This window comes from Hippocampus guttulatus, chromosome 7 (genome assembly GCF_054856545.1).
Source record: "Hippocampus guttulatus isolate MCC_2025c chromosome 7, RoL_Hgut_1.0, whole genome shotgun sequence".
Taxonomy (NCBI): Eukaryota; Metazoa; Chordata; class Actinopteri; order Syngnathiformes; family Syngnathidae; genus Hippocampus; species Hippocampus guttulatus.
Window position 1 is genome coordinate 23,522,775 of NC_141267.1, and position 25,677 is coordinate 23,548,451.

At 53.7% G+C, this 25,677-nt stretch overlaps 3 protein-coding genes across 11 annotated transcripts; 1 reads left to right on the forward strand and 2 right to left on the reverse strand.

Moving 5' to 3' along the window:
• Positions 1–80: 80 nt before the first annotated feature.
• LOC147203196 (spindle assembly abnormal protein 6 homolog) lies at positions 81–5,829 on the reverse strand. Of its 5 annotated transcripts, XM_086116144.1 has the most exons (15): positions 5,698–5,829; positions 4,865–4,925; positions 4,195–4,274; positions 4,004–4,108; positions 2,679–2,847; positions 2,422–2,499; positions 2,134–2,253; positions 1,871–2,062; positions 1,587–1,781; positions 1,429–1,518; positions 897–1,076; positions 721–802; positions 564–658; positions 345–471; positions 81–245 (listed from the first exon to the last, which is right to left on the reverse strand). In XM_086116144.1, the coding sequence occupies exons 1-15, from the start codon at positions 5,757–5,759 to the stop codon at positions 190–192; spliced, it is 1,692 nt and encodes a 563-aa protein (XP_085972270.1). In that variant the 5' UTR covers positions 5,760–5,829; the 3' UTR covers positions 81–189. The 5 variants fall into 5 exon arrangements, with proteins under 5 accessions (XP_085972270.1, XP_085972268.1, XP_085972267.1 ...); XM_086116142.1 differs by having other exon boundaries at positions 81–471; positions 1,871–2,056; XM_086116141.1 differs by having other exon boundaries at positions 81–471.
• A 724-nt stretch (positions 5,830–6,553) lies between these two features.
• Positions 6,554–8,015, forward strand: LOC147203197 (alpha-2-HS-glycoprotein-like). Its single transcript, XM_086115693.1, has 7 exons — positions 6,554–6,760; positions 6,837–6,947; positions 7,019–7,103; positions 7,206–7,375; positions 7,465–7,581; positions 7,714–7,794; positions 7,871–8,015. Exons 1-7 carry the CDS (start codon positions 6,554–6,556, stop codon positions 8,012–8,014), a joined length of 915 nt encoding a protein of 304 aa, XP_085971819.1. The 3' UTR covers position 8,015.
• A 1,342-nt stretch (positions 8,016–9,357) lies between these two features.
• On the reverse strand, positions 9,358–25,393 carry trappc8 (trafficking protein particle complex subunit 8). 5 transcript variants are annotated; one of them, XM_086115202.1, is made up of 30 exons: positions 25,091–25,393; positions 23,895–24,110; positions 22,804–22,887; positions 21,641–21,730; positions 21,375–21,549; positions 20,625–20,778; positions 20,018–20,117; positions 19,557–19,768; positions 18,916–19,031; positions 18,691–18,841; positions 18,400–18,500; positions 17,565–17,670; positions 17,337–17,468; positions 16,403–16,627; positions 15,423–15,528; positions 15,161–15,355; positions 14,373–14,536; positions 14,155–14,229; positions 13,854–13,956; positions 13,621–13,778; positions 13,119–13,540; positions 12,316–12,469; positions 12,137–12,233; positions 11,592–11,660; positions 11,460–11,518; positions 11,102–11,302; positions 10,875–10,976; positions 10,462–10,601; positions 10,289–10,378; positions 9,358–10,197 (listed from the first exon to the last, which is right to left on the reverse strand). In XM_086115202.1, exons 1-30 carry the CDS (start codon positions 25,245–25,247, stop codon positions 9,942–9,944), a joined length of 4,410 nt encoding a protein of 1,469 aa, XP_085971328.1. In that variant the 5' UTR covers positions 25,248–25,393; the 3' UTR covers positions 9,358–9,941. The 5 variants fall into 5 exon arrangements, with proteins under 5 accessions (XP_085971328.1, XP_085971326.1, XP_085971325.1 ...); XM_086115200.1 differs by having other exon boundaries at positions 14,331–14,536; XM_086115199.1 differs by having other exon boundaries at positions 13,621–13,956.
• Positions 25,394–25,677: the final 284 nt, after the last annotated feature.

The window sequence follows — 25,677 nt, forward strand, 5'->3', positions numbered from 1 at the left end:
AAGACGCGATGTATCGATCGAGCCCTCGATCGCAAAGACTCTCGCGTCCTCCCACACGAATCTGACGAAAACAATTCAGACAAAGTGCGAATGATTTATTTAAGGAACCGAGAGGTACAACAACAAAATGAACAATCAACAACCGGAACGCAGGCGTGCAAACAAAAACAACGACGGCGTGCGTGCGTTTCAACTGGGAAAGTAGGCTGAAGCCACGGGAGCTTTGTCGCGCGGCGGCGGCAACTCTGACGAGGAAAGAGAGGAATCAGCCCATCCGCGTGGGATGGGGCCGCGCGGTCCGTTATGCGCTACGCGTGTCTCGCGTCGCCATTGTGTCGAGTTACCTCTGGGAATGAGAGCGCCGGCGAGACCGTAGACGGGGATGCCGTCGTCTCTCTTAAAGTATCTGCCATCCGGCCCGCCGGCAAAGTCGTTCGGTCTGCTCGCGGTCGCGTGCGGAGAAAAGTGCGCCTGCGGGGGGAGAAAAGAACAAAAGGCGTCGGGCGCTCAGTCCGGTACGCGGCGTCGACAAAGACGACGGCGGCGGCGACGCTCTGGCTTACTCGGGGTGCCACCGACACGGGGGCGTTCTCCGACGTCTGCGGAAACTTCTCGTGCGGCCGCTTCTCGTTCAGCAGCTTGTTCAGCCACTCGATCACTGACGACGACAAGCGCCGAGTCACGCCGCCGCGCGCTCGGGACCAGACGGACGCTCCTCACCTCTCTCGTTCTTCTCCGACGTCTCCTTGACGTCGGACAGCTTGTTCACGCTCGACTCCAGCTGCTCCTTCAGACTTGCCATCTGACCGTCAAAAACCCACGCGCGGATGGACCAAAACGCAAAAATCCACAACGACGCCCGCGCGGCCGGGTTGCGACCGGCGCGCGCCGCTCACCTGCCGGTCCCTGTCGTCGAGCTGCCGGCGAGCGTCCTGCGCTTCCCGGTGGGCTCGCTCCAGCTCGGCCGAGGCGTCGCGCACAATCTTCTCCTGCGCCGCCAGCGCCGCGCTCTTGTCTTTGTTCTTGTCCTGCTGAACTTGCAGCTCGCGCCGGAACTTCCTGATGATCTCGTTGCCCTGGCAACGCCGCCAGACGTCACGTCAACGGGCAGCGGCTTTCGAAGCCTCTTCGCATCTTAATCGCGACATCGTTAGGTCGGGCGCCGTCGATTCATCCGACGTCGGCCCTTTTCTTTTCGTGAGAATTATTCTCGGCGTGCACTCGGTCATTGGGAGTTGCTCCAAATCATGTCGTTGCGCCGTTTGTCCACCAGATGGAGCTCTGAATCCACTCGATCAAAGATGACGCGGCTCTCGCGTGACGGGCCAACTTTTACAACCACCTTAGCGGTTACCTAACGCGGCCACGCGCATTTCCTGTCGGGACCGTCAAGAAGAAAAGGAGGAGGAGGGGGGGGGGGGGACCAACCTTTTTGACATCTGCTGCCAAAACCTCCACCTGGGCTTCAAATTGTCGCAGCTGAGCTTCTTTGCCGTCGACGCTCTTCCTGAGGGATCCCTGCAGAATAAAGAGAGGGCGGCGTGACGCGGCGTGACCCGCCGGCGTCCGGGTGGGCCGCCACAAACCTGCTGCTGCTGCGCCGCCGTCAGCGCTTCCTGCGTTCGACTCATCTTCCACTCCTTGTCTTGGACTTCCCGCTCCAGGGCGGCCACGCGCGCCCGCAGCTGCTCGACCAGCCGCCCCTCGGCGCGCAGCTCGGCGTCCGCGGAGTCCTTGTCGCGCCGCAGCGAGCCGAGCCGCCGCTCCAAGCGCCGGCGCTCCTGCGTGACGCGCAGCACACTTTTCGCCGCCGTCTCCGGAGCCGGCGCGCCGCGTCAAGTGACCCCGCCGCCGCTATTGGCGGACGTACCTCCTCGGCGCCCGCCAGCTTGGACTTGAGGTCCCGGAGGGCGGCCTCGTTTTTGAAATTCCCGTCGCCGAGCTCCCCGCAGGAGGTCTCCAGTTGCGCCAGGCGGCTCCGCATCTGCTGGCTGTCGCGCTGGTGAGCGCTTTCCAGATCTCGGCGGACTCGCTGCGTCTCCCGTCGCAGGCGCTCCTGCAACTGGGACACGTGGCCGCCGCGTTGCGTCACTCGCACGTCGGCGGCGCCGGCTCGTTCGGGGCGCGGCTCACCTCGGCCGCCCTCTCCCGCTCGGACCGCAACTCGTCGGCGTGCCGGCTGGAAAGAGAGCTCCTCTGAAGAGTCCATTCTGAATGCAGACGCTCCATCTCGGTGCTCTTTTCCGACAGCGCCTGGTAAGACATCGCAACGGGGAACGGGACTCAAAACTCTCCCCTTAGCGGCGGGGCCGAACAAAGATCACGGGCGGCCGTCGAATGGTTTGATGGTCGATGAGCGGCCCGTCAATCGCCGGAGTTTGGTGCCTTTTCCGCTTCGAACAGGGCGGGAAAGCGACGAACCTGCTCGGCGTCGTGGAGCCGCTTGGTCAGATCATCTTCGGTCGTCTGCAGTTTGACCTCCAGCGCTTCTTTGTCGGCCTGAAACGCGACAGGCTTTTTACGGATGACAAAGTCACCGCTCGAGCGCTTCCCACGCGACGAATTTGAAAGAGGAAAATACAAAAACCGGCGCGGGCGCACGTTGAGCCGATCTCGGCGCGAGCGTGCCCGCCCAGCCGATTTCCCCTCGAAAGCCGGCCCGGCTCGAGCGGGCGCACCTTGAGGGAGGCCAGACGGGCGGCCAGGTAGTCCTTGACGTGCTTGTCCGAGGCCTGCGCCAGCCGCAGGGAGAGCTGGTTGAGGTGCTTGAAGGAGCTGCTCTCCATCACGTTCAGCTGGGCCGGGCCATCCGGTGACGGCGAGTCGCACGACAGCAGCAGCTGGAACCTGCGGGCCACAAGAGAGAAAGCCAACAACAGAAAGCCGCCGCCGCCGCCGCCGTCGGCTCGGTTAGCCGCCCGCCATCCCGCAAAGAGAGACGGCGGGCCGGCGCGTTCCGAAAAGGAACAGCGGCCGCCGATGCTGCGCTTGCCTACAACGAAACCACTGAAGCCGTCGCACGTATGATTATGGCCTCTCGTGGCTTGAGGGATACGAATCGCGTGACTGTTGAAACTCGTCACCATCCATTTGTGTCCTAAAATGAAGACAAACTGAGGATAGTTGACTTGAGCATTACAATAGCGCGACTGGTCAAAGGAACAGAAAAGTTCTTCTTAAACTTTGGAACGCACATTCTTTGGCTTATTTGAGATTTTTTTTTTTTTTTTTTAGAAAGGGGGGGTGGGGGCTTATTTGAAACACCAACAAATGGGCTCTCGTTTCCACAGAAATATTTGCCCCTTTCACTCCCTATATGTACCAAATGGGGTGACGGAAAACCCGAGCAAGGGTTATTCTTGGCCTACTTGGAGTTTGAAGCGGATTACGTGGGACAGGAGAAGTGAACTGATCTCTTTTCGTCAATGGACGTTACAGCTTCGCGTTTGCTTTCAAAACTTAGCTCGTAGCAGACGCGTGCACATTTTCAGCACGACGTCTCCGATCCACTGGTGAAAGGACACTTTGATCCTCTCCTCTTTCATCGGGAACCGCTTCAGACAACAAAGTGTATGCGGAAAAGTAATAATAATATAATAATAGATTTTATTTATAAGCGCCTTCCAAGACACCCAAGGACACTTTCCAATAACAAAAAACACAAAACAATACGGGTTGAGCAGCGGCGGCCAAAAGTGGTGAAGATTGCACGACTGTCCGTGTCTTATGTGTTGTGTTGTGTTATTTTGACTTCAAAATGGCGCCGCGAGAGCGGCCGCCTTTCCAGCAGCTCCTATATTTTGTTGTTCTACTTCTTCCTTTTCATAACTTTGCTGCTGTGAATCGGGAATTTCTCCATTGCAAGACTAATAAAGGTTTTCTTATCTTCTCTTAGTTCTACATGGGTAGTGTTTCGTGATGACACAACATGTCCTATCGCGTTTGAGAAAATGCAAGTGATCCATGTTGACGTCGGGAGGAGGAGGGGGGGCCGGCAGAGTACCTGGGATGGCTGCAATTCTGCTCCGATTGACATTGTCGAAGAAGCTGCGTCAGCATCTCGGGGAACGACGTGAATTCAATCAGGAGCGACTGCTGGACTTTCAAACTACATGCAAGAGGATCAAAAAAAAAATAAGGTTGGAAAAAAAAGCCCACAGCGACACAGAAAATTGCACTTCTTCTTCAGCAAACCTTTGGAAGTCTTCCTCAGATATTGTGAGGCTAAAGAGAAAATGTGGATCGGCGTCATTGGTTAGTCTCACCAGAAGATCCTGAAGAGCAGAGAAAACGGATTTCAAATCGCTTGATTGGCACCTCCCTCAAATTGACTCAGCCCGTCTCCGGGAAGAAGAGGCAGAGAAGGTCCCCAACTCATCTCCAGTGATCATTACTCCCGCAGAGCACAGAGACGATGGCAGACATGAATGCCTGGGAGCAGAGATGGCCAATCCGTCCCTGGACTGGAAGAATAACTGTTGTTTGAAAGTCTGTAAGTCGCAACGGTCTTATTTTGAAAAACACAAGCTCTGCCTTCACGGTTGAGGGGATGAAAGTGCAAGGACTTCCATCCTTCTAAATCAAACCGGGTCTCGAAACAATTCATTGAGTCTGAAAAACAAATAGTGATTCGTTTTATGAAGTGAGCTGTGCGAGTTTGGAGTCTTCAACTATTTTCCTCAAAGTGATTTTCGAGAATGCTCCTTTGGAGACAGCGGCAGAGTGCGAGTGACAGTTTCTCTGGGTTCGACAAGAATAGGCAGAGGAGAAGCAATACTGGCGAGGCGACGCAGAAAATCGAAGGAGTGAAGACAGGAAACTGCAAGGGGCAAAAAAAAAAAAAAAGGCCGTATGCCATACTCACTCGTTTGCGGATGGCACCAGTGCTCGAATCACGCTCAATCGTGACGCGGATTTTTTCTTTTCTGTAAAATGAAAACATACGTCATTATGCAGATAAAACCATTGTGGGGTTTTTTTCTCAATATTTTCCGCTTTTGATGTCGTCTTTATTCATCCAGGTCAGGCCTTTGAGAAAGGATTCTCTTTTACACCACGGGTTGCGCGGTGCACTAAAGTATGAGCAAGGGAAACGCTCTTTTTGAGCTCCCAACTTGTTCTTTCGGATGATTGTGAGGCAGGAATGGAGGAAACCATGCAAACTCCAGACAGGAAGGCCGGAGCCGCAATCGAACCCCGCGTCTCTGCACCGTGGCGCCGTAGATTCGGCTCTATTTGTTTATGATTGTATTCGTTCAGCGATTTAAAAAAACAAAAACACCTAGTGTACCATAACGTGACGTGTGATGACTGCACGAAGACATGCCGTCCATCTCCCTGCATTAAATGATTTGGCGAAATGTTGTGGTGAACCAGAACAACAATTGATCGTAATCAGCCGTCTTTGTTGTCCTCGTTCGCCTTGAAGGCTATGAAGTCGCAACCAGGTCAAATCGAATGGCATAAATCCGACTTCAAACGCAGCACTCTCAGAATCGGTTCGGCTTAGTTAGTAATTCGTATCCCCTTAACCAAGACAAATATCCGACTCAATTCAATTGGCAATGAGCTTCCAGCTCAAAGATTTCATTCCCAAATCAGGCACGGCAAAGGGCTTCTGATGGCAAACTGAAATCGGAACTTGATCACTTCATCGTGTTGAGTCACGTCTCGTCCGGAGTCATAGTTGCCGTGTACCTTTCATCGCAGTGTCGACGTTTAATGACGACTTTGAGGACTTCGCTGAAAATCGCTTCCATGGCGGAGCGCCCAAACGAATCGTATTTCTTCTTCGTTGGTGAGATGTTCTTTTTCGTCGTGCTGCTGCCTCGGCGCTCTGTCGGCAAAGTACGCGTGATCGCCCCCCTAAGGAGAGACCCGCAGGTGCGCCACTGTGTTGTGGCCAACCCCTTGGGAGTGGAGCATTCGGCCTATTTCTTGCCAACTGAATGTAGAAAAATGATGTTTACGTGTGTCTCGGAGGAAAGGCACGTGTTGAGTGAGTTGACATTCTTTTTTATAAAGTACTGTACACTCATTTTAACTTCATCTTCACATACTCAAATGAAGTTTGCGCATTATCTGCACTGTCAATTTCAAATAATCTTCTGTTTTTGAATAAAGTTATGGAAAATAAAATGTTTTTCGCCTGATTCATTGATTGATTAAAAAACACACAATAATTTGTGATTCAAATAATTAAAAGTCAGAGCTTGAATTTCCAGAAATATTTCTCTCTCCTGGTTATTTTTTTGTTTTTTTGTTGACACTGTAAAATGTTCCCCCCCCCCCAAAAAAAAATTGAAAATAGAAAAATCATCACCTTTTTTTAAACAATGACATTTTTTCTCCTCAAAAATATATCTGATGAAAGGCAAAAGAGGCTTGCCATGGTGACTGATTGAAAGCCAGCCCAGCGCTAACGAGCAGCCAGGTGTCAGCCCTTCGTGCTCCTCTGCCATTGGTCGCCGGAGTGCCTCAGCCCGCTTTAAAGCCCGCGCGGGAGGTTTTAAGCGCGCCGCGTTCAATTTGCAACCCTTCGTCACCGGTTAGAATGGCGGCTCGTCTATTGGCCGCTGCGCTGTGGTGCGCTTTGGCTCTTCCCGGCTTGGTGTCGCCTCAGTCTTTGCCTTCTTCGGTCACGTGCGGCGAGGACAGCGTGCAGGCGGCGGCCGACGTGGCCGTCCGCCACGTCAACCGACATCACAAGCACGGCTTCAAGTTCCGGCTGCACGAGGTGCAGAGCGGCAAATACCGGCAGGTGAGCAAGTCGGCCGGCCGAGCCGCTCCTTGGGAGATGATTGAGATGCGCTCGTCTGGCGGCTCTGCCCACGCAGATCTCGGGAGGTTGCCATATTGACATCGACGTGAAGCTGCTGCAGACCAAATGTCACTTCAGCAACCCCAAACCCGAGGCCCTGTGCGAGCTGTGGCGGCAGAATGAGCGGGTGAGCGTCCTTTGGGTCCTGCCGGTCGCTTCTGTCCGATGTGCTAACCGTGTTGTTTTTGTGTGGCTCAGGGCGCGGTGGCCATCTGCAGCGTGGAGTTTTGGGTCATGCGGGGCGCGGCCAAAGTCACCCGCCACGAATGCACCACCCGACCAGGTCGTGAGAGCCCCGCTGCTTTGGTGCTTGCCTGTGAAATGCTTTGTTGCGGTGAGAGCTGATGGCGAAGCTCGGGCGCCGCCGCCGCCGCCTTGTTTGCAGAGCCGTCCGACGAGGAGCTGCTGCTGATTTGTTCGTCGTGCCCCAAGCTGCTGCCTCTGGATGACCCGACGGGCGTCGGCGCCGTGCGGGACGCGGTGCTCAAGTTCAACCGGGAGAGCGAGCGGCCCAATTACTTCGCCTTGCTGGAAGTGGCTCAGCTCACGAGCGCGGTGAAGATCCTTTGTCGAGTGTATGTTTGGCTTGCCGCCCGGCGTCCGCCTTCCTTCTAAACGCTCGCTCTCTCGCTCTCCTGTGACAGAACGTCGTGACCATCGGCACCATCACCCAGCTCAAGTTCGCCCTGGTGGAGACCACGTGTCCCCGGGAGGCCGCGGCCACTTTCGCCGCCTGCACGCCTCGCTGCCCCGACCGAGCTGTGAGTTGCAACTTGCTGCTTAACTGGCTTGCTCCCACGAGGGTCGCATAAGTTTTGCCACGCTTGACGGCTTTCTGGCAATTGATTCTCGACCCGGCTGGTACTTAATATTTTTTTCCTCTCTCCTTTAAGTATCACGTCTACTGCCGAACCTCCTATTACAATTCCCACAGACAAGTGGGAGAACTCGAGTGCGAAACGTACCCGCCCAAGGTAAGTCGGCAGCTACAGCACCACAGCATCCGTTTAGGCGGCGGAGCGCCTCACCGTTCCTCTCGGGTCTCCGCAGAATTTGGAGTCCCTCCCAGCTGGCGAGCCGGAGCCCGTTTGCAGGCCGCTGTTCCACCAAAGTCCGGAAGCTTGCGTTTGCAAGGACAGGCTGAAGAGTCCCGAGCCGTCCCTCCACCACATTTGTCCCTTCCCGCTCAAGTGACTCCTGCAGAAATAAAATAAAATAAAAAAACTTCATGCTGCTCATGTTTTTTTTTTTTTTTTTTGGGTACGTTACACTCTAACCCCAAATTTGAGGTTGGGCAACTATTTCCTGACCAGTTCCACCCTTATTTTTCCACTCTGCATGGGGCTGAGAGTTTGAAACTCCAGGATAAGGAGAGGGTGCCAGGAAGTGTGCTGCGTTTGATGCCACCTGATTCTCCCCCCCCCCCCCCCCCCCACCTGGAAATATGCTTTTAAAGCTGAGCCCCGCCTGTATGCAGGTCTGGCTTAAATTTTTATTTTTTAAATTTGGGAGAAGCCAGTTTTTCAACCAGCTTACGTTTTCAGTGTTTGCGTTATTTTAGGGTTTAGACAGCCCACCCAACCCCATTGCAATTCATTGGATTTTTTTTTCACCTCGATTGCAACTTTAGCTGTCATGCATGAGCACACATCTGACAACTCGGGTGAAATATCAAAACTGAAATATTTTCAGAAGTCTGAATTTGTTTTTGACCCCCCCCCCCCAAGTATGTCAAATTTCATTTTCCCCTTTGAATTTGTGAATTACACTTTGCAAAGAATTTTTTTTCTAACATCAAAAGTCATTTAAAAATGTTTGGGATCACTTGGAGGGTCAGATTTTTTTTAGGTTTTAAAGATTTCATTAAGAGGGGGCATGGGTTATTTTCCATTGTTCAGGGCTGTCATTTCCTTCTGAAAAAGTAGACCTTGACGCTGTCTTTACAAAAAAAGTTTCACTCAAAAGTTTTTTTCCTAATCAGAGCCCGGTTCATTTCCTTGGCTCAGCTGAGGCATCGCCATGGTGACCGATTGAAAGCCGGCCCAGTGCCAATTAGCAGCCGGGTGTCAGTCGGTCGTCCTCTGCGATTGGTCGCCGAGCTCCTCAGCCTGCCGAAGGCCCGCGCTCGAGCTTTAGACTGACGTGTTCTGTTCAAGATGGCGGCTCACCTGTTGGCTGTGGTGCCGTGTTGCGCTTTGGCTCTTCCCGGCTTGGTGGCGCCTCAATCTTTGCCTTCTTCGGTCAGACGCGGCGAGGACAGCGTGAAGGTCGCGACTAGCCTGGCCGTCCGCCACATTAATATATAAAATGTGAAAGGTTCATAATTAACCCCACATCAGTGCTCATATTATTGAGCATGTCAGCCCCTTCCATGTATTAGAGCATTTGGCAACATATTATGGCTTCCCATTGATTTCACCCACAACGGGATGATTGTTAGCCCACATTTATCTCCGCGGTTGGTGGGGCACCTCTCCGCCTCCTGATTTTGTCATCACGTCGGCCTTCCTCTCAAAACATGAAGCAGATTGTCAGTGGAGAATTAGTTGGGATTTATTTTCTATGTACATGATATGTGTTATAAATATCGTACAGGATAAACACGGAAGTTGGTGTCGTCACACCCGCGTTGAGAACTTCTAAAAAACAAAGCTGATCGCCAGCACCCTCTGCGCATTCTTTCAGAGTTTGCCACGCTCGGACACGAGCGCTGACCACATGACTGCAGGTTCCATTTGGGAGTGTCAAACATTTAAGACGTGCCTCGGTTGCATTTTCTTGACGGTTTTCTTCACCCTCCGACGTCCAAGATGCGAGCAGGAAGTCGAATGCACCTTGAGGAGACCTGATTGGACTTCTGATGCTGCCCTCTGGTGGCGCCTCTGGCACACACATTCATCCACAGTCAAATGCAGCCAGGCACGCATACCATTACACCCACGCACATCAACATGTACAGACTGTACACACGCATACACATACACGCGGGTGCTGCAGTTTGTGGTTTCTTGTAAACTAAGAAGCTCCCGATGAACATCCAGGAAGTCATCGTTCCTTCCCTGCCGCTTGCGTCGTGTTGGTCTCTTCTTCTTTTGTTTTTGCGGCGCGCGCCACGGCAAAGTCACTGGCCGCTGTCTGCGATGACGATAAGCGCCGGTCCGGCGCCGCGCTGCGCAACCTCCGCCTGGGTGGCGCCGTCGCGGTCTTGACGCGGAGCGGGCACGGCGCACACGCCATGCGTGTTGATGTTGTAGACGCCGGGAGCGAGGAAGCAGGCTCGCAGCTCGAGGTGACGTGTCTGACGGGGACAAAGCGACAGCCGGTAGCGAGTCTGGCCCACCCAAGCGAAGCTACATGCGCACTCGCTCCACTCTGAACTACAAAAGAGGGGGAAAAATGCACAGGCGACAAAGATTAGCCTGCGCGTTCTTGTATGATTGACAGGCGCATGAGCGCGCACACACACACCTGCTGGTTTTGTGCCTGAGGTCTACGGTGACGTCCACGTCAGTCCAGTAGCAGTTGGACAAAACCAAAGAAACGGGAACCACACAAACACTACACAAATAAATAAACAAATAAAGACGTAAATAATTTACAACTGCACTCGTCTGCATTATCTGTGTGTGCGTGCGCGCAACCTGTCGCGCGCGAAGTTGTGTGCGTATGTCTCCGAGTAGTGCAGGTTACTCTTGATGAGTCGCGACAGTTGGGTGGCCGGCGACACGGCGGCAGGAGGCGGGTCCGACTTGAACTTGAGTAGAACCATCTCCTGAGCTTCCTGACAACACAACAGCAACACGAGACGTGGGCGTGTGCGACATCACTCCATCGAAAGACCGACTGCGGCCTCAGGGTCAAGGCAGCGAGCAAAAAGCAAGCCAGACCCGCGAGGCTCCAACTCGCAAAGGTGCACAGACGGATCGCCTCAAGCGGCACTCGTGCACAAAATGGTTTGTTGCTACATTTTGTTTGAAGAGCACACTGAATTGTCATAGAGAGAAAGAGGGAGGGGGAAAAAAAAAAAAAAAAAACAGGCATCAAAAGATGTCACCTGTTTTGGCGCGAGGGAAGTGGCTTCCTTCCCCACCGCCTGCAGCGCCACGTGGAGTTGACCTTCCAGGATCAGCTGCTTGTTGTCCTCCACCACGTATGCCTGCACGCACACACTCGACGTCAACAACAAAAAAAAAGAGGACAAAACCAACACGAACGACATATTCATTCGTACCAGCGCACACATTAACAGACACGCGCGCGCACAAGCACAGATGAGTTGACCTTCCAGATGACGATGATGTCGAGGTCCAGCCGGTCGCACTCGTCGACCGCACGGAGCAGGTCCTTGCTCGCGTCCGGGCTGGGGTTCCTGGCGCCCGACGGCGTCCTCGGCCCCGAGGGGCAGGCGTCGGCTCGCCGAGACTCGGACGTCCGACGGCAGCGGAAGAAAAAGTCGCCGCACGGCGTGGCCGAACTGACGATCTGCAGCCACGTCGACAACACCGTTTAGCGTTCAAATAACGTTTTGCATTCTGTGTGGATTGACGGGCCAGGCGGCCACCATCGTGGGCAAGTGTGGACCCTACGCCGGCGGCCTAAACGGAGTTGCGTGTACGTGCACCAAAGTCGGCATGCATACCCGCTCGCCGCCCAGGTGGACGTCCGCAAAAGTGAACATGTCGGCGTCCTCCGAGGTAGCTTCAGACACAAACGCAAGAAACAGTCAAATGACCCGAGCGTGTCGTCGGCCTCGCGCATGGCGGCGGCGCACCTTGGTGAGGTTTGCACGGCGTGGCTCTGAAACAAAGCTTGGCTCGTTCTCTGCTGCTCACTTTGCAGTCTGAAAAAGTCAAGAAGACACAAAGCTGCCCAACATGTTGAGCAAATCTACCAGAGAAGCGCATTCAACCCAAACCTTAACATGTATGCTAACAAGTATTTAAACCCAAGCCAATGTTTAGAACTGTGTGAAGAAATGTACGGGATATCAATGTTCACATAAACCAGGAAGTGATATCGGACAGCAGCTCCCCGATACTTTTTTTTCAAATGGATTATTCTAGCAATTAGCCAAACCAAATGTGGTTTTCGAGTATCCAACATCAAAATGTCAACGTGAGCGAGGTGCAGGTATTATGATGATGATTAATATCCACTTGGAGTCGTCATTCTCACTTTCCACACCGTGACTGACGGATAGGGGGGCCTCGGGGACCTGAGTTTTGCTGACCCCTGGTTTCGAGTTAGCAGCTTTCTGCTAAACATTAGCCAGCCGGCGTCGCGAGGGGCGCGCGGGCGCCAGCCGCCACTTCCTACCTTTCTCCTTGGCCGGGTTGACGCACTTGCTGAGGCTCCAGTGTCGGCTGCCGCTGGACACTTGGACGATGTGGAACTCGCGCACGCCAGCTTCGCTCTGGAGGGCCAAAGAAACCCGGATGTGAGCGCCGGCATCGCGGGGTGAGCCAAGCCCGAGCGCCGCGGGCCGGCACGCTCACCGTATTGATGTTCTCCACATCGATGAAGACCAGCGTGCCGCCACCATTTTGATCAGATCCTCGCTGAGGCGGTACGGTGCTGGCACGGGCTGAAGCCTGAACGCTGAGCGAGCGACTGGCGCAGATGAACACAGAGTGGCGAACGACCCGGTGGCTGAGGAGAAAGAGCGCCGTGCACTCATCATCACCACCACCACCACTACTACTACCACCACTTTTGACTCAAGAAATAAAATAGGCCAAAGTCAACCAAATAAGAAGAAGAAAAAAGGTGAACGTTCCAAAAGTGGATCGAGGATAGAACCTTTGGGGAAAAATGCAGGGGGGCGGGGGGTGCAAAGAATTGAATCGAGTGCGCACGGTCAGAGTCATGAGGTGAACAATTTAGGCCAGACGAGATTGGACTGGACCAGACTAATTCTAGTTGCGTCTGGTCCAGTTTATTCTGCCGTCGCCATGTACTGGCCTCTGTTCGTCAGCTCTGTGGTTTCTAAACCGGAATTTGACAGACAAGGGCCCAATGAGACCCTCTTCCACGTCGACGTGTTGAACGTCACACTTGGCAGTAAACAGTTGACGACCAAACGTCCACCGGGGTCAATGAGTTAAGAACGGGATGAGACCGAGGATCGAGCCGTGGGGAACGCCAGAACAAAAGGACAGGGAGGTTGCGATGCGACTCGAATAATTCAAGTGCAGTCAGCGAGAGGTGACAAAGTGTGGAAGCAGACAGTCCACAGATGAATGTCAATTAGCAACCGAGGTCCCGAGCGCGAGCGCAAACGCCAACGTGCGGTCTCTACCTGATCTTGGTTCCTTTCTCGGGGCTTTCATAGTAGAAGAGGAAGTTGATCTCGTGGACTCCTTCCTGGTCGGGTCCTCGCAGCCAGAGGGGAAGCTGCGCGGACTGTCCCGGCCGCAGCGCGCCGCTGACGGGGATGTCCACCACGTCCGACGCGGGCCCGAAGTCATCGGCCGACACCAGCGTCTCACGGGCCGCCGCGGAGCCGGGCGCCGCCGCCAGGGTTTTGTAGGCCGAGCAGTTCTCGGCCGAGGCGGGGCTGAGCGGCGTGCCGGCCGATGGGCTCCCAAAGGTGAAGAAGTCGGGGTGAGTGGACGCCACGCGGAGGCCGCACAGGGACACGTCGCTCACGTTGCAGAACTCCACGTACGCTTTACGGATCTCGCCGCACAGCAGGGCCGTCGGGAACTGCAGGAAGAACACCTGACGCCCACAAAAGGCGGGACGCGTCACGGTGGCCGGCGACCACTCCTTTTTTTTGTCCACGCGTGCAGACAAATTACCTCCATAAGGGGCATAGGCGGCGTGATGATGGGCTCTAAGCGCCGGTCGGGTCCGTAGCGCACAAACATTTTGTCCTCTTTGGTGTGATTGAGTCGCGGGCCTCGAATCTTCAGGTCCTGTTTCCCACTGACGACCACGAGCTCGGCCTTCTGCGGCCCTGCGAGAGGAGCGGCGCGCCGGGCGTCAGGCGACTGACGCTGGGCAAGGGTGAGGGCGGGCCCGCTCGGGTTACCGTCGTCGTCGGGCGTCTCCGGCGAGGACGCGGCGGCCAGGTCGTAGACCACGCCCGTGATACTCAGGCAACCCGTCCGGTGTGGCAGCAGCCTGAGCCGAGCCTGAGATCAGACGTCGCAAACCGCGTGATGCTCGAGGCCTCGGCAAGAGTCGCTGACAGTGATTGGTACCTTCGAGATGTTTCGTACACAAATGCTACCGAAGACGCTACTGAAGATAACTGGTGTTTTGAACGCGAGACCGTCAAGATTTTGACCGAGCTACTAATGCTGCGAAGCGGGTGGCGTCCGTCCGCTCACCGTTTTGGTTTCTTCGGGAGCCAAGTGAAAGTCCAAGATGGTCTCGGTGGTGACCAGGTCGTCTCTCTGCGTCGTCTGGAAAGGCAAACGTGGCCAAAGAGTCCATCACACAAACTGATATAAATGCGCCTAACCAACCACAAAACTAAAATATAGTACAAACAAAACAAACACACCTCCACAGAAAAGGCGTCGCGTGAGGACAAAGGCATGCCCACCTCCTGCTCCGAGGCGTCCAGGTTGTTGACGAGTTCCTCTCCGGCATCCTCCCCGCCGTCAGCGGCGTGGCCGTCGCGCGCGAACTTCCAGAGCAGCGAGAGGTGGGAGAGTGCCAGGGGAACCTTCAGAGGGTTCCTGAACATCACCTCCACCACCACCGGCTCTGCGCGCCAGCAAGCCGCAAGAGCGTCAGCACTTTTTCGCCGAGCGGCGGAAAGTCAGCCGTGCGGTAATCTCTCATCTGCCAAGCGGGGGTTACTTTCCAGACCCCCGCCCATAACAGACGACTCAGAGCGGAACCTCGTTTTTCTCCGTTTATTGGTCCGATTGAGGTACCCGTTTCTTTCATTGGCTCACGGTGATGAAATCGTTATTATTTCTACTGACGGCAACTATGGGTAACCTGTCGAAAGTCAGACCTTCAAAACAAAAGTACAACAAGAGTTTGGGCACACTTCCGGAGGCCACATGGCGGGGGCGGCATCCTCGGCAGTCACACCTCAAGAAGCACAGAATTGAGTGCGGCTGCTCCATAGACCAACAGCCGGCCAAACAAAAGTGTGGTCAAAGCGTGCTTTTATGTTGAAGGCGTGACTTTTGGCAATAGGAAGCGCTATTTCTCCAACTTGTCGATAAAACTCAGGGAAGCGCTGCCCCCCCCACCCCCTTCACCTCCCTGCCGTCCTCGCCATCATTATTTGGATTGACGTTATTTTCTAGCCGCTTCCGCTTTGCGAGCACGCGCCTTGAGCAATTCAACCGGCGAGTCAATCGATCCCTACCGTACCTTCTACAACGGCCGGCGGGTGGCGCTGGTTGTCCGTCCGGTTGTTGAGGTAGCACTGGCTAGGCTGGAAGTTAGCGGGGACCCCCCCTCGATTGGCGGCAGCCACCAGCTGCTCCTCCAGCTTGCACCACATGGACGCCTGCTCCGCGTCATACTCCTGGTCCAGCGACACGTGGGTGGCGGCCTGCTTCTCACCTGCGAACGCCGGGCCAGCCCACATCACGAGCAGTCCGCCGGAGCCGGCTGCCGGGCGACGCTTTACCTTCGGCCAGGCGGCGCTCGTGTCCGAAGTAGACCCTGGTGGCGGCGCTGTGGATGCACGGCAGCGGCAGGTGAGGCAGGCGCACGCCACTCCGGCTGATCACGGTCTGCAAAACACACACAAAGGGCAAGCGTCGTCAGAGGACGTGCTTGTTGCACTTCGACCGTTTGTAAAGCTACAAAAATACTGTACATTGAAAAACAACAACAAGAGAAAAGTTCAAAAGCCGGCATGTGCGATGGGATGGGCCCGCGTGTAGTGCCGATGGCATGGCTCGGCCCAGCCTTCGCTGACGATTATTGAAGTTGAAGCCCCTGTTTTGTTTTTTTTGTTTTTTTTACATCTCCTGAAAGCAATGGCTAGAGGTTCATTTTGTCATGTACATCTTTGGGCATGACTGATGGACAGTGTATTGTCAGAGAAGTTTGTTTGGAAGAAACGGGATTTGTTGACTGTAAACGCCTCGTTTACAGTCCTGTTTTTTCTTATCCATTCTTATTACTCTCTCAACATATGATCTGCCTTTTAAATGTCTTTGAATTGTATCAAAAGTGTGTGCCATACATGTTTTAAAAAGCCTGCCTCGGGACGGGGTACACAGCGTATTTCTTTCTATATGGCGGATTTGACTTGATTGCGGGCATGGCCTGGAGGGGAAGTTTGGCTGCAAGGTGTCATTGGTTGCAATGTCTAACTCCGACCGACAGAGGGCAGCATTTTCTGCCATACAAGAGGCTCGCTGGCGTTCTCAAAGCAAAGAGCCACACGCCATGTGACATTATGAACAAATATTCGATTTTGGTGTCAAATTAAATGACATTTTCATGTCACATCACACGCACCAAAGTGGAGCAGGAATAGGCCAACTGTGACCGGCTGCTACGGGAAACAAAATGATCGACGCGGAGATACCGAATGTAGCCCGCGTCAAACGGCGCTCGCTGTGGGGAAAGAACACGTAGCCGACTGAGAGCGGTCACCTTGTAAACGTAGAGGTACTCCCTGAGGAAGGCGCCCTGCTGCGTGGCCGTCTGCCGACTGTCGTTGGTCAGGATCTGCTTGAAGGCCTGCACGGCCTTCTCGGGCTGGCCCAGCGTGAATGACTGGCGGCCGATGGTGAAGTTGATGTGGTCCTCGGCGAGGGACCACGACCTGCCCTTGTACACCTGCATGGCCTGGCAGTAGCAGCGCAGCGCGTGCCGCTTCTGTGGCCCAAGTCAAACGCAGCAGGAAGCACAGGGGGAGTCAAGAAAGTCGACGCGCACGCACATACACGCACGCATGCATGCACTATTGTTTGACGTCAAGTTTGTAAAATAAGACAACCGAGATCAATCATTCCAAACTTTTCTTATTTTAAATGGTGGCAGGTGTGAACATTGGCCTGTTTTACATGAATTTGGTGATTGGTTCATCCTGAACGCAAACACGTGCCAGTTTCCACACGAGGACAACCACACCATTCATTTCACAGTCGTTAACCCTCACTTTGCTTCAGGAGAAGATTTTTTTTCCCCCCCAAGGAATTTATGGACAAGAGAAAAAAAAAGTTGTATGGTTTTGGTCTCATTTCTGTTATTGAACTTGATCTAAAGTTACCATTTGGCCAAGGGTGTGTCGATTTGTTTTTGTTTATTTTAATGTTTATCATCCAAGTCAGATGGAGTCCCCCCCCCCCTACATTTGAAGGTTGTCTCCCAGTCTTGCCAAGCCACAACATATCTTGACACATTTGCTTCTTTGTCAGTGAAGCGAACGATCCGATGACAGATTTTCAAATGGATGCGAGACTCGCCTCGTCAAATAGCTCAAGCGGCACTCAAGCGGAGCCCTTCGGACCCTTTAGCCTAGCAAGTACAAAGTCCTACAACTGGTGTCTCGAGTCGATTTCATGTGACTGCATCGGAGGCTCACCTGGCCCGCCTTGCTGAATCGGTGACCCGCCAGGATCATGTGGAAGGCAAACTTGCGCAGCATGCGCGTGCGCATGTTTATAAAGCAGTGGGCTGCCTGCTCCAACAGCAGGGCGCTGCGCAGGTCCGAGTCCTGGTCGGGAAGGACAAAGCAAAAGTAATCCCGTGTGAAACTGAAGCCCGTTTCATTTTGCGAGACTACTTGATGACAACCTTGAGGATTCCTTACCTCGCTGGTCATTTTGATAAGCAGCGTGGCAGCTTCCGAATATTTCCCCTGACTCTTGAGAATCTCTGCGCTGACAAGAGCGCAGCGCTCGGCCAGCACCATGTTCCTGGCAGGGGCACAGCCGCAAGATCATCTGAAGAAGAAGACAGCCCCTCGGACTCGCGGCGGGACGCAGGACTATGACGCGACGCCGCGCTGAGCCCGCCGTGATTTGCCTTCGCCGTTTGCAAACTCTCATCCTCGCAAAATTTTCTCCCGTAGTAAAAAAAATGTGTTCAAGACCAACCCGCAATAGGTGAAAATCTGCGAGAGACTAACACATCCATCTAGATCAGGGGTGGGCAATTATTTTTTGCATAGGGCCACATGACAACCAGAAAATATTATGGAGGGCCGGATCAAAAGGGTGAACTAAATTCGACATAATATTAATTGGATTTCTTTATTTAAAAAGCAGTATTTTGCATTTTTTGGCACGTTTTTCAGACTTTAAGAGTACATTATTCCGTCGTATCGAACGGGATTTGCTTGACTTGGCGCTACTGCGGGCTTCCGTATCGTCTCCCCCTTCCTCCCTATACTCTGTAACTTCAAGTAACTGTCCAAATGAAATGAATGCAGTTGTTAACATCGAACCTTAATTGTGTACCAACCTTCGGCGGGCCGGATTTGGCCCGCGGGCCGTAGTTTGCCCACCTCTGATCTAGATATTTAAACACATATACATCCACACATTTTATCTATCTATAAATATGTAGATCCAGATTGCTATATAAAAAAAATATGAAGACTACTCCCCATGCCAAAGTAAAACCGTCTGGTGGTGGTTTGCTACCTGCAGACGTCTCTGTAGGTCTGGATGGCCGTGTCCATGTAGTGCGCCGGATACGGTCGCGCGGCTCCAGCCTGCAGAAAGGCAGACACTGCCGCCATTTCCTGGACGGAACACAAAGAACCAAGCTTGTGACGCATCAACAGGAACCCGAAGCCGACAGGACGTTCAAATCTAATCTCTTCTTTTTGCCTCTCGCCCTTATCTAAAAACTCTCTGCCAACGACATGATTCAAAACAAGTGTGCCCCCCCCCCGCCCCCCCACACACACACTTGGACGTTGTGGCGCTCACCAGGGCACCGGCGGCGTAGAGCATGGCCTGGTCCGACAGGAAGTCCTTCTTGGCCGTATGGTAGCAGCTGTAGGCCAGCTCGTAGTGCTGCACCAGGAAGCACAAGTCGGCCATCTTCCTGATCTGCAGTTCGGGGGCCTCCGGGGGGTAGCTGCCATCACAGGTCGAAAATCAGGAAGCAAAGCAAAAGCCCGCGAGTCGCCGACGGAACGAGGCGGTGCTTACAGCAGCCCGCTCGTGCTCTTGGGCTCACTGACACTCTTCTCGGGGGCTTTGCCACCACCGAACCACTTCTTGGTGGCCGTGAACAGAGAGCGGCTCAAACCTTTTCTGGACACCAGCTGCGGGCGGACAGACGGGAAGACGTACGCTGAGCAAGAGATCGGCAAGTCGGGAAAGAGGACAGCGGACGAGCATGCTGCGGCAACGATAGATGATTGACCAGGCGAGTTGCCGCCTTTGCAACGATGCGGCTCCTTTCCTCCTCAAAGCTTTTTGCGGCCGCAGACCCCCTGCGCATTTGGGACCGGGCCCGAGGAGTCCCTCGCAGCTTGATACGCACAGCGCGAGCAGCATTTCCAAGTGCATTTTGGCGTGAGCTTTCAGGAATGAGCAACCATTCTTCTCCTTTGCAACGTTGGATTCAGTTCAAAGACTAACCTGAACCTCGCAAATTCGTCAGCTTTCCCGCAGCAGCTTTCCCGGCTGACTTTTCACAATAAAAGCACGTTTGCCATTTCCTCAAGCGCGTATCAAACCGGTGGCCCTATTCAGTACCCAAGAAGCAGCTCTCGGGTTCAACGTGTCGGCGAGCCCCGGAGGAGGGAAGGCGGCCTGCACAATAGCCGAGCAGCCGTGTTGAGCACCTGGTCATTGAGCTGCCTGATGTTCTTCTCGACGTGAGGCAGCAGGCCTCGGAAGGTGAACTCCTGGACGAACTGGCGGATGTGGTCGTGGTCGCCGAGGGTCAGGCACGCCCCGTGGGTCCCAGGCGTCACCTCCGCCTCCCCGGCGCCCTTCTTGGCGTCGGCGAGGGCGCCCGAGCTGCTCGCCGAGTCCGGGTCCGGACAGCCTCCTTCTATGGTGCACAGGAGAAGACGGGTCACGACGCCGCTGCCGCTTCCTCTACTTTGAACATTTCGAACCGTCAAGTGTGAAGGTGGCGCCTGTGTGTGGAAAAAAACCACGAAGAGATCTCGTCCGAAAAGGTGGTATTTTGTCTTACAGGAGGCAAATTTGCTTGAACTTTTGGACCATTCCGAGACCTCGTATTCATTTGTACTTCAAACAAAAGGATCGTTAAGAACAACAAGAACAAAAAAGGGACCGCTGTCTGCAGAACGAGCCTCCTCCGCCGCGTCGTGGCTGTTTTCATCAGCGCGGGAGGGTAGGCAGGAGGCAGGAACCGCATCGTCATCCAGCTGGTCCTGCAAATGCACACACAAGACAAGGCAGGGTGGCGTTTCCCCGCACAGTTGCAGGTTTGCCCCTTTTCGCACACGCGCTGGCTGGGCCATTGGTGGAAAAGCTCACGCCCCGACTAGTTTTTGCACTCGGGCCAAAGCCGTATCCAAGATCGAAAATATCCTTTTGGCACCTCCGAGTCGTATCTTGGGGCCAAGAAGCAACGTTTTAGGGAGAGGAGAGGCTTCACGTTGGCCGAGAAAGGCAAAAACCGGTGCTTTGCCACCATCTCGGAGCACCCTTTTACGGGGACATCGACTTGTCGCGGTTTTCGTAATTTGCGCCGGGGCTCGGTCCACACGCTGCCAATATCAGAGGAACGCCAATGGCCAATCACAGTCCGTGCTAACCCGAGTCCAGATTTTTCAGTGAAACAAGGTGACTTTTCTTTTTCTTCACTGCCTGTCCACCAGCCACCAATTGAGAACAAGCGGCCCGAAAGATCGGAAGCGACGGATGGATGGACCGACCTGGCTCTGTGGGTCGCTCCTGTGCAGGTACTGACTCCACGGGTCGGGAATCTGTTCGTTCTGCTCGGCGGGAAGCGTGCGGGAGTTGATCTTCAGCAGGTAGCAGCCCTGAGGGCCGTACCTCTGCTTCATGTCCTCGTGGACCGCCTCGGCCCTGAAACGAGCGCAGTCGCGTCCCACGCGGCGGCGTCAAGCCTCGGCCCCGCACCGAGGTGCCTTTGCCTCCGGCTCAAAGCAACGCACTGAAGTTGAAATCACGATTCGTCAAAAGAATTATTCACCGGTTTCATAACTTGAGCAAGAATAGGTGCCTTCCAACATTGTTATCATTGCCGCAGGCATGTATGTGTTGCTCCAGGGTGTATGGGTAAATCTTCCTGATCTGAAATGTCACTCTCAGAAGTCGATGCTAGTTTCTCCTTAGCATGTCAACGGGATTTCACACTGACTTTTGCAATAGCGCCGGCGACGTTTTAGAAAAGTCGCATGTCTTGGATTTGAATCCATCATTTGCGCAATCAATCATTTTAATGATCGACGATGTGCACTGAGCAGCGGCGTTGCGACGTCATCTGCCGGCCTATCCACAGGCACCAGGAATAAAACTTTTACATCAGTAGAAAGGGCCTTGCGTCGAGTATAAACTGACGAGTGACGCCGAGAGCGAAACGCTCAGCCGCCTCCTTCGTAGCAACACGGGCCGGCCTCCGCGATTGCGTTTGGCCGACCCCCCGCTAAAGGTTGCGTTACCGTTGCTCGTCGCCTTGGCTGACGTCGTGCAGCAGCACGTAGTACTTGAGCGTGTTGGGGATGAACCACTTGGGTTTGGAGTAGTCTCCGCTGTGCTGTATGCGGTGCTGCTCCTGCGACAGCTTGACAAACTGTTCCACCGGTACCGCCTCGCTTGATGACACCACCAACAGGCCTGAACGGAAACAGTCAAGGAAACTCAGCCGGCACCGAAAAAGAAAGAATTTTTTTTTTTAAAAAAGGGTAGCGACGGATGTCAAGGATACAGGCCAGGTAGTGGTTGAGGAACTCGTGGTCGGAGGACGGCATGGACTGAAGGAAGTTCTCCCTGTAGGCCTCGAACCAGGGCGTGGTCGCTGGGCAGACAAAAAGTGCCTACGTTGAACATGCGGCAGGAAAAAATGGCATGCTCGGTGACCTTCGCTATCGCCTCACATCTGCCGTGACAGAACAGCAGAACGTTACAACTTCAGAAGATGTTTAGCTCGGACAAAAAACGGGGACGACATCGAACAAGAGCATAGGAAAGTCGGATTTGGGAGAAGGGCCTTGGAAGAAGAGGACCATAGTGTGAGAGGAGAAAAAAAAAAAGTGCCGGGGAGAAGGTGTTGGGACTTGATGACTGAAAACAAGCTTTTCAAAAAGAGGGCCTTGTCAACAAAAAGCAATTTGGGGTCTTGAAGAAAAACAATTAATATTCTTGGGATTTTGAGAATCTTGGATTGCCAAGAAGGGGTGATTTTAGGAGAATATGAGCTGGGGTGTGGCGGGGAAGAAGGCCTGGGCCAGGACCAAGATCTTGACAGAAGAGATGTCTGTCAAAGAGGCTTTGAGAGATGACGAATTTGGGCATTTTAAGGATCACAAAAAGGAGATTTGCAAAGACGCAAATCTCCAGATCGCAGGAGAAGAGGCTCTCAGAGATGGGAAGAGACGTTTGCAATTATCAACGTGGAGCATCGGGAAAAAAGGAGCTCTTGGGAAAAATCTGGGGGAACAGAAACGGTCATTGTGGAGAATACCAGCTGAGGAGAAGAGCGGGTGGATCTCGGGGTAACAAGGTCTGCACAGTTCTTGCGCAGAAGAGCATCTGCGGAAGCTTAGGGGAGAGCCAGATCTGAGGGGGCCGATCTCGGCAGAAAGGATCGGGACGGTCAGGCGGCTGAACGGCGTCAAAATTGGGCGACTCCAAGCAAACCGGCAAAATCCCGATGGGCGTGTTTGTTTGCCAAGGTCCTTGACATCCGCAATCTGGTCTACGCTCGACTCACCGACCACTCGGAAGAACACCTCACAGACTCATCATGCACGAGTTCCACGCGTGAACAAGGTTCTAATCTACAAAGAGGTGACGGGAGCAGGAGGAGCCGGGAGAGGAAGCGAGAGGAGCGGGTCGACGTGGAAGCCACACACACACGACGGGGGGTACCTGTGAAGAGCTTGGAGGTGCACACCTCGCTCAGCGTGTCTCTCCATGAACTGAACCAGGGGGCGCTACATTTAAGAGCTTCATCTGACAGGTGGAAGCAGAGAGTGGCCAGAAGAAAGGGTCACCAGAGCAACATGCCAACCACCGACCCTGACTTCAAACGCTACTTTGAAAGACAAACTCTCGTTTGAAGCCAGAATTTGACAAGCTGACCGTTGTTGAATTAGATTCCGACTCCCGGTATGAACCCTCCATCGGAATGCCTGACCAGAAACTCCAATCTGGCTGGCTTGACATCATCGTCATCTAAATCGTAACTAGGGCTGGGCGATATGACTTCATCCAGATACAAACACTCAAGATATTGATATCTTGGAATGAGGACAGTATCCGTCCACGCTTGCGTCGCATCTAATCGTCACTTCAAACAAGCACAATCCTCCTTCCAAGTTTGCCTAATCTTATCTTGCGGAGGGCGAGGAGGGACACAGGCAGCCTTTGCTGCCTGGACGGCACATACGCAAGAAATCCACTCCCGCGTTTGCTGTCGAGTACATCCGGGATGATAGACATAGACCGTCTTTTAGAATATTACGTGACCATATTTACAACCTCAAAATTACCAGTGGGTAGAATAGCAGAGCTTGTTGTAAAAACGTACAAACGGTCGGGCACCTCGCCGGAATTTGAATGGAGCGGCGAGGCGTGGGTTGCGTCGTTTTCACTGAAGCCGCAGTCATACGGTTGTCGAGATATCGCACAGCCACGATCGTAAGATTTGTTTCAACCCCTCATCCTGGCTTTAACCCGTAACTCATTCACTCCCAAAGACGTTTTTAAACGTCTTTTTAGTCTTGGTCCATAATTGGCTGGTCCTGAATGAGTTAATTTTGAATCCCTATCCCCGAAATCCACATTTGACTGCCTGACTCCGGCTTGAAATTTCCATCCAGTCACTAAAATCCCACACACTGGCTTTTTCTGTGGCTACTTTCCCTAGCGAGCTCGAGAGGATTAATGCGATGATGACAACCGTACAAGTGAAGCTTACTGATGAGAAAGGACCGGAACGACAACGTCACAAAAGTTACCGTTGAAGCTGAGGTCGTAGTCGCCCGCTGCAACGGCGGTGGAGAGAGCGCCCTCGAGTGGCTGGCAGGAGAGCACCACCTGGTTGAGGCGGCGGCGCTGTCCCGGGCTGAGGGCGGTGCCCGAGGGCTGCGGGGAAGCGCCCGGCACCACCTTGGTCACGCAGATCCGAAAGTTCTTGACCACCTGAAGCTGGTTGTTGGGGTCCCGCAAATGACCTGAATGGAAACGGCACCGGCATTACCATGAGCGTTGGCTCCCATCCGGCCATTTTCCATTGCCGGGACGACCCTCGGGTCGGTCGTCGATGAGGGTCGGGGCACGTACAGACAGACAATAACCGTTTGTGGTTGAGGATGGAAAAACTCTACTTTGGCACCATGGCACTTGTTTGAAACCAACTAACTTGACACCCTAATTTTAAAGCATGGCTGGTAATCCTCACCAGGTTTGAAACCCTGACATGAATATCTTTGTTTTGTTTGAAACCCTCACCTCAAACCACCATGATACTTGTTTGACCACATATGATGACACCCACGTTCTAAAGCCTAATTTCAAACCCTACTTCTGTCCTGAAAATTCAACTCCACTCAACTCTATCAAAAGAGATTGAAATTGACTTTGAAATGGTGACCAGGTTCGAAACTCTCATTTAAAACGCGGACGCAAACTCGAAACAACACGAATAAACCACCCAGGGAAGCGTGAAACTGGCTTTTCCAACGACAACCGTCACAGAGCCCGATGGAAGAAGCCCTTCTTTGACGTGACATCGCCAAAGCAGGGACGCGGGAAAGGGGAGGACGGGTGTTGAGAAGCGTTAACAGCATGAACCGCAGTACCACGCTGACCGGGGCTGAAGTCGTGTCAACGAAGAACAAACTCGAAAGCCGATGGACTCGTTCGGGCGGAAAATGACAACTTCCTATTCAATTGAAGCCACTTGTTAGTTGGGCCTGTTAGCAGTGCCGCTAACTGTTGCCCAGGTCCCACCGCTCAGGTGTCACGAAGCCCGGTCAGGTGTCGCTACGCCTCCGCGGGTGTCCGCCCGGTGCTTAGTCACGAGCTAGCCGCGGTGCTAACAACCCGAAGCAATGTCACCCGATCGGACGCGGACGCGACCGGGCCCGGGTCCACCGGTCGCGTCTCCTTCTCAGACGGGGCGGCTAAGTGGCGCTCGCTCGCGCGCTCGTACCTTCGGAAGTCAGCCGACAGAAAGGCCTAAGCAGCTCGGCGAAGTTGAGCTTGTTTTTGCGGGTGAGCCTCTCCGCCTCGTCACTGCACAGCACGGCCACCATCGGCACGAACGAGTCCTGGACGAACTCCTGGACGGACTGCACGCACTGCGCCATGGCGGGGCTCCCTGGGGAGTGGACGTCGGAGGCTCGGTCGGAGTTCGGCGGCGGAGTCGACAGTCACATCCTGGGCAAGAACCGCGCAGAACTCGGCTCGGCGGCCTTGTTGGCTGGGAGCCTCTTCCGGTTTGTGGGACTGTTGGGTCATGTGACAAGCGCCAGCGCCTGTCCCACCATGTGCCGGAACAAAAAGCACAAAAACGTCCAAGGACAACCGAGCTGCCTGGGCGAATTTGATTGTGCTTCTCCAAAAAAAAAAAAAGATTCTCACTTTTATCTCAGAATTCTGACTTTGTTCTATACGGCAGAGGATTAGGGCCAATGAAGAAAAAAACCCAATCCTCTTCCGTATCCTTTAAACATGTTTTGTATTAAAGAAAAGTACGACAGCACAACGAAAGCGCCTGAAAAGAAATTAACCGGTTCT